General features: G+C 40.3%; 2 protein-coding genes across 2 annotated transcripts in view; both read right to left on the bottom strand.

The window, feature by feature from the left end:
* Window positions 1-1,204, bottom strand: part of LOC308309582 (sarcosine dehydrogenase, mitochondrial-like) — a gene marked incomplete at its 5' end in the record, with an annotated part of 7,537 nt that extends 6,333 nt beyond the window's left edge. The window contains one exon of the mRNA XM_080755494.1: window positions 1,129-1,204. Coding sequence (XP_080611620.1) covers window positions 1,129-1,204 — 76 coding nt within the window. The remainder of the gene's footprint in view (window positions 1-1,128) is intronic.
* A 5,003-nt stretch (window positions 1,205-6,207) lies between these two features.
* sardh (sarcosine dehydrogenase) overlaps window positions 6,208-7,859 on the bottom strand; it is a 60,305-nt gene continuing 58,653 nt past the window's right edge. Inside the window, 1 exon segment of the mRNA XM_080755428.1 lies at window positions 6,208-7,859. This exon segment is cut by the window's right edge and continues 864 nt beyond it. The gene's annotated coding sequence lies outside the window, so the exon portion shown is untranslated.

The following is a 7,859-nucleotide window of genomic DNA, read 5'->3' as shown; positions in this document are numbered from 1 at the left end:
TGAGTAGCTGTCTGCCTTCCTGCCTGTCCAATTGTCCATGAGTAGCTGTCTGTCTGTCTATGAGTAGCTGTCTGGCCTTCCTGCCTGTCCAATTGTCCATGAGTAGCTGTCTGCCTGCCTGTCCAATTCTCCATGAGTAGCTGTCTGTCTGCCTGTCTATGAGTAGCTGTCTGACTGCCTGCCTGTCCAATTCTCCATGAGTAGCTGTCTGTCTGTCTGCCTGTCTATGAGTAGCTGTCTGCCTGCCTGCCAGCCAGCAAGTTGGTTAACAGAAAATAAATTGTTATGGCTGAGTAAAATAAATAAACACAATTTGCCTGAAAATAGATTACCCAGCTATGACCTTTTTCATGAAAAAGGTCATACTAGTGATAGTAGTGATATGGCTGACTGAGTAAAATAAAACAATCTACCTGAAAATAGATAGCTACTGTATAAGTGAAGAGCAATTTCCACAATTACCATTTCCGCAATTTCCATTTCCGCAACTTCCATTTCCGCAATTTCCTCAATTTCCATTTCAGCAATTTCCATTTCCACCATTTCCGCAATTTCCGCAATTACCATTTCCGCAATTTCCATTTCCGCAGTTCCGCAATTTCCGCAATTTCCATTTCCGCAATTTCCGCAATTTCCATTTCCATTTCCAACTATTAATGGCAGCTGGTTTCATCATTCAAATAAAATAGAATTCTGTCCGTTTAGCTATAAAATTATGTCAGGGAATAGGGATACACAGTATATGTCTTTCATTTGCATTGCATCTCCCCCACCTCCCCCCCCCCCCCCCCCCAAGCTTTTATTTTCGTTCGAGTAATAGTACAACTCTAATAGTATTACTTATAATAATGTAATTAAAGATAACTTCATTCAGATTTATTCATTTTCCAGATTTTTTTTCCTTTTTTTTAGATTTTCATTGGTGGGCCAATCATAATGGTCCCGCGGGCCTGATGTGGCCCGCGGGCCTGAGGTTGAGTATCACTGCTCTAAGGTGTGCACCCAAACACAGACACAGAGGGGGGGAAAAAGGTCGATAAATCCCAATTATTGTACTTCTTTTCTGCAGGGTGACTGGGACAAGCAGCCCCTACGGTGGTCACCTCGACCCTACAGAGACCTCGCTACCCCTGTGAGGGGGGGCGATGCTCCCCACCACCACCACCACCACGAAGCAGCCCGACGCGCCCAGTGCCCCCACCATGGTGTGAAGGTCCACCAGCGTTGTTTTCGTCGACTGAAACTATACAGACGAAAAAATGTCCGTCGACTACCTTTTCTTCACCCGACGAAAAACTGAATGGAAACTACGTGAAAGCTATAAGCCGCGACGACTAGTGTCGACTACAACTAGTCGACACTTAAAACATTCCAGGTGACTAAAATGTGACAGAAACTTAATGAAAACTATATTAAAAAAAAAGACTATAATGACTACAAACTAAAATCAAATGTTGCTGCCAAAAACAATTTTGAGAAATAAAAAAAACCCCTTTTTTTTTCCAGAATAAGAAAAAGAAAAAAACTGATGAACTAAGAATGTTTTTGTATGGAAAGAAAAAACAAACTAATAATAATAAAATCCACCTGAACTGAAGCCGCACCCACAGCTGTAGTTGTATGATAAAGGGGGAGGGGTTAGGGGAGGGGCTGATAGTGTGATGTCACTATTTTACCGTTTATTTCATTGGCCCCGTTTGACAGTCAAGGGTTCAGCCTCCAGGAAGAAACCCTAAATGCAAAGTTAAATACACCATTGCACATAAAAACGACTCCAGGGTGCCATGGTGTAATGAAATACTGTCACCTCATAGACATTATGAAAAACTGGAACAGAAATTGTGCACTTCCATCTTCATGGAAATGTTTCTGGGCACAGGATAAAATCCTCTTCTTCGCCAGACTAAAACACAACATGTACATTTTGAAATTGTGACATTCACAAGTTCATACATATAGCACACCCCACACAACCACATACATTTGTTTTGTGACACTTTAATGTGCACTCGCGCACACAATAAATAAATTCATACAGTTACAAAATCCCTAATTTACCAGTTTACTTATTGTCAGTTAGAAATGTAACGCCCGACACCAGATGTTTAACCCATTTAGGACTGACTCCAGCTTCTACAAATGTCTTCTAAATCATGACAGTTTTCAGAAAAAAAATCATGTTTCTGTGTCAGCGGTGCTCAAACTATTTCAAGCCAAGGACCCCCAAATGTATCTGTATTTGGCCGCCGACCCGAAAATATGTTGTTTGGCTAAATGGAACAAATGATACTTTATAAGTTCTCATTTATTGGTATCTTTTGCATATAATGTATGACGGGATACTCAAATAGATTTACCTGTGGGCCACATTACAAAATGGCAAGGGGCCAGGGGCCAGTAGATAAAATTACGACATTAATGATACTTGATAACTTCTCTCTTTCAATTGCTTTATTTTCGCAAAATGTATCAAAGTACAATGTGCATGCACACAATATGTAAATAAATAAATGTGTTACATTTTCTTGCATAAACACAAAGAGCTGTTTCCATAACTGCACACATATTGCACATAACATGAGTAGCTGTTATAATAACATAACATGAGTAGCTCTTTGCCTGCCTGCCTGCCTGCCTGTCTGTCTGTCTGTCTGTCCATGAGTAGTTATTTGTCTGTCTGTCAATGAGTAGCTGTCTTACTGTCTGCCTGTCTATGAGTAGCTGTCTGCCTGCCTGTCTATGAGTAGCTGTCTGTCTGCTGCCTGCCTGTCCAATTGTCCATGAGTAGCTGTCTGTCTGCCTGTCTGAGTAGCTGTCTGCCTGCCTGCCTAATTGTCCATGAGTAGCTGTCTGCCTTCCTGCCTGTCCAATTGTCCATGAGTAGCTGTCTGTCTGTCTATGAGTAGCTGTCTGCCTGCCTGCCCAATTGTCTATGAGTAGCTGTCTGTCTGTCTATGAGTAGCTGTCTGCCTTCCTGCCTGTCCAATTGTCCATGAGTAGCTGTTTGTCTGTCTATGAGTAGCTGCCTGCCTGTCCAATTGTCCATGAGTAGCTGTCTGCCTGCCTGTCCAATTCTCCATGAGTAGCTGTCTGTCTGCCTGTCTATGAGTAGCTGTCTGACTGCCTGCCTGCCCAATTCTCCATGAGTAGCTGTCTGTCTGTCTGCCTGTCTATGAGTAGCTGTCTGCCTGCCTGCCAGCCAGCAAGTTGGTTAACAGAAAATAAATTGTTATGGCTGAGTAAAATAAAATACAATAAACACAATTTGCCTGAAAATAGATTACCCAGCTATGACCTTTTTCATGAAAAAAAATGAGTAGTGATATGGCTGACTGAGTAAAATAAAACAATCTACCTGAAAATAGATAGCTATAAGTGAAGAGCAATTTTCACAATTTCCGCAATTACCATTTCCGCAATTTCCTCAATTTCCATTTCCGCAATTTCCTCAATTTCCATTTCCGCAATTTCCGCAATTTCCATTTCCACCATTTCCGCAATTACCATTTCCGCAATTTCCATTTCCGCAATTTCCGCAATTTCCATTTCCACCATTTCCGCAATTTCCGCAATTGCCATTTCCATTTCCAACTATTAATGGCAGCTGGGTTTCATCATTCAAATAAAATAGAATTCTGTCCGTTTAGCTATAACATTATGTCAGGGAATAGGGATACACAGTATATGTCTTTCATTTGCATTGCATCCCCCCCCCCCCCCCCCCCAAGCTTTTATTTTCGTTCGAGTAATAGTACAACTCTAATAGTATTACTTATAATAATGTAATTAAAGATAACTTCATTCAGATTTATTTATTTTTATTTCATTTTCCAGATTTTTTTTTCTTTTTTTTAGATTTTCATTGGTGGGCCAGTCATAATGGTCCCGCGGGCCTGATGTGGCCCGCGGACCTGAGGTTGAGTATCACTGATGTATGTAATATTAATGTTATATAACATCTTAAGTGTTTTTCCAATAATTGTTTGGGGGCCCACTCACAATAATCCTCCTTGAGGGACCACAGGTTGAGAACCACTGGTTATATTTAGACCCGACGTTAAAAAAAAAATCTTCTAAATCAAGACAGTTTTCTGAAAAATCTACGTTTCTATGTCAGTGGTTCTCAAACATTTTCATGTCAAGGACCCCCAAAAATATCTGGCCACCGACTCCCATCTGAAATGATGTTGTTCCAGGGACCCCTCTAGAAGCAAAGATTTGAGTTTAAAAACGTTCATTCTGAAATGATATTATTCAAAGATTTGTGCCACATTTTCACGGTTTTTCAAAAATAGCAGACCTACAAGCTCGTAGCGCGGCACTCGGTGCCACGCTATGAGCTTGTAGATCTGCTATTTTTAAATAGCTAAAGCATAACATAATGATGTGCTTGGGGAACTGATGTCAACCAATTGCTTTAAAAAATATATATTGTAATGACTTGCCTATTCAAATATTTAACAATGTCTTAGTGACTAAGACAAGACATTCTTTGCCTTTTTTTTTTTTTTTACTATTTTGCAAAACATTTTTGAATAGTTAAAATGGCCAGTCTACAAGCTCACAACGTGTCAATGTAGATTGGCTAGTTGAAATATTCAAAAAAGTTTAGCAAAATAGTACAAAAAGAAAAGGCAAAGAAGGTTAGGGATAAGGGGGTTTAGCGGTGACGAAAACGGCAAACACCTTTCTTACAAATAATCATGAGTGCATGTATCTTTATTGTGCATTATGTGTGAGTGTGTGTGTGTGTGTGTGTGTGTGTGTGTGTGTGTGTGTGCATATATGTGTGTGTGTGTGTGTGTGTGTGTGTGTGTGTGTGTGTGTGCGCGCGCGGGCCCGTCCTGTTATCAATAAATAGCACAAAAAGTATATCTAAAAAGGAACTTTATTGATGAAGAGCTTTGGACATAACGTGTGAGATAAATGCATTTGAATGGCAATCACATCCTTCGACTGGTCATCTTTCTTTGTGTATACGTATGAACGGTCACATGGCAATTACATTAATTGTCCAAACAATGTCACAACACGACTTCAAAAGATTTCATATAGCAGCAAATTCCAAAGGCTCAGCATTAAGAAACCCATCATTTCTTAATTTTTTTTGCAGGACGGCTACACTATACACAGTCACATTCTGTCTATCAGGAAGATTATTATCGGGACAGAATTTTTAAAAAGGGGGAGAAAAACTAATTGAAAGCGCAACAGTGACAGGTGCTCAATGTATTGAATCCACAAAGACGGTGTTTCATTCATCCGTTCCTTATATAAATCAACTCGTTAGCCTTAACGCTTCCCACATGTTTTCAGCATCAATAAACATGTTTTTTTGCGCTTAATTAACAGGCATGATAAGTATAAGTATGTTAGTTTTTGGTTTGCTTTTCAACAATCTACCTTTAGTATATAAACAGACACAATTAGCTCTCATTCAAAGTATCTCAAGGGTAAGTTTACTCTATTGTCACTGTTGGGCAGAAATCTTTCTCCAAATTTCACCTTTTAGTTTTTATTTTCCATAAATGAATACGCTACTGTATGTCATGCTTCGTTGTACGATAGCGTCGCACAAAAAGCAAAAATAGGCGATCTATACACGTTCACAATGTGTTGCGTCGCAAATTCGCAATGCGAGCGCGTATCGGCTACATGATTTTAGTTTAGTGTCTGTGGGGTTTATACATATTTAACCAATTAACACACCAAACGCCCGGGGGTTATTTAAAGGTATATTCAGTGATTTCACTTCATTCAAATATCACTTCTTTTTTCGTTTTGTTGTGATAATCCTCTCTACTATAGAGTGTGCTGACCATGTAAGGAGTTCCTCCCTGTCCCCAGTTAACCCCTGGGGGGGGGGGGTTTCGTTTTTGACTCTCTATCCTGATTGAACGAAAGGCTTTAGGTCCCACAGCCAAAAATGAAACCTAAGGTTTTTGAGTGAAATCACTGAATATACCTTTAATTCAGAGCGCCCAGCGATTTATCAGCAGCGGAGCACATTTAGCGACGCACCAGCCGCTATCCCGGATGTAGCTGAAGCATAGCTTGATGTATAGCCAAAATACGGCGATCGACAAGAACGGGAGGTACGATTAATTCTAACGCGACTGGCGACGGTATACCGCGATTGGGCCGTCAAAAACATAGTCTTTGATTAGAATTGGTCGGAATGATTTAGATCAAGAGTTAGCTATTGAAAAATAGCAGATCTACAAGCTCATAGCGCGCCACTCGGTGGCGCGCTACGAGCTTGTAGGTCTGCTATTTAAAAAAAATCAAAGAACGACTGACATTTTTAGAATCTGATCTCAGGTCAGAATGGGTTCATCAGACCAGTGTGTGTCCAGTGGAAACCTCGTATGAATCTGATCTCAGGTCAGAATGGGCTAATTGAAAGAACGGGGAGCTCCGTCCTTGCCGCTCGTTGATTGTTGATTGACAAGAGCTTGTGGCTAAATAAAAACTACATTTGGAACACATAATATTTCCATTTCCCCGACATACACGGTTTCTGCCCGACAGTGTCAATGTAGAATGTTCTACGGTTAGCAATTTTTTTTTTTAGCACATCACGGTTGAAATTAAGCAATAAGGGCCTTGCAAACGACCTTACAGGCGGCTCATCAAGGCCCTTGGCAGGGATATAATATTATGTCCTTAATAATATTAGTTACAATATTATAGTAAATATGTCATACAAAAAAAAAGATTGATCTCATCCAAGAGCAGGTCAAGAAACTTTCCTTGTGCATTTTTTTTATATAAAAAAAAAAAAATCATCTATTTGCATTTCTTTTCACAAACATTTATTACACGAGTCCGATTTACAACATGTCTGACAGACACAGATAAGGCTTTCAAACACTTTTTTAAGACTACTCGAGTTGCTTTTAGTCTGCGGTGTAGGGTCTTCCAGAAGACCCTACACCGCGTACACCACGTACACCAAGGTGTTTGTATATGTCTTGAATGGTTTCCAATGGGAGCACTGCGTTATTTACTCTATGCTAGCAGCGCGACGAGGAGCTAAGCATTCTGTGCTTATGCACGCGTGTCGAAACAGTTTCAACTCTGGCCATTGTTTATTGTTATTTTCAGCTGGGGGAAAAAAAAGCCTTTGGAGCACAAAAGGCTGCAACATACAGTACGTGTTGCCGTAAAACTACGTCATTAGGCGAGGTCTTGGGGACAAAGAATGACACCATTGCGGAGAGAAAACGCGTGCACGCGAGTATTTTGGCTGTTTTTATAGGTAAACGTCACGGAGCGTTAGCATAAAATGCTAACGGACCGTACTTATTTCAATTTCTCCCACCCTGGATTATGGGGAATAAAACAAATCTCGGGATGCCGGGCGTTGGCATCCATTGCAAAGGTGAATTCATCTCATTTTCTCGGGGGCCAGGTGCGGAACCAGTTAAGTGCTGTAGTACTTAAGTAAAATGTTGAGGTATTTGTACTTTTACTTCACTACAATCATTTGTCAAATATATAATATAAAGCGTGTGGGATGGTTGATGAAATAAAAAAAGCAGAGAGAACACCCCAATGTCAAAAATCATCGTTCCAGCAATGTATACAATAGTGGGCGGGGTTTCACGTTCAGCAATCTGAATATAAAACAATTATGTCCGCAGAGAACTTGTTGTTCATTTTCAGCGAGAGAAACCGAGAAACAGCTTTTGAATTATTCTGACGGCACAAGCTATGGTTTCGCCTGTAGCCTACCGCCAGTTGAAATCTTAAAGGTTCTGCAAAAGATTAGATAATTGGTGCTTTGAATATTGTTAGAAGCTACACCCTAACATGACTCCTCAGTTTTAAAGGAAGACTGTTTACCGTCAACACAA

Source organism: Protomyctophum bolini (genome assembly GCF_963924005.1).
Source record: "Protomyctophum bolini genome assembly, chromosome: 22".
NCBI classification, from domain to species: Eukaryota; Metazoa; Chordata; class Actinopteri; order Myctophiformes; family Myctophidae; genus Protomyctophum; species Protomyctophum bolini.
Note: the sequence above shows the minus strand (reverse complement) of the source record. Positions and strands in the feature narration are given on the sequence as shown.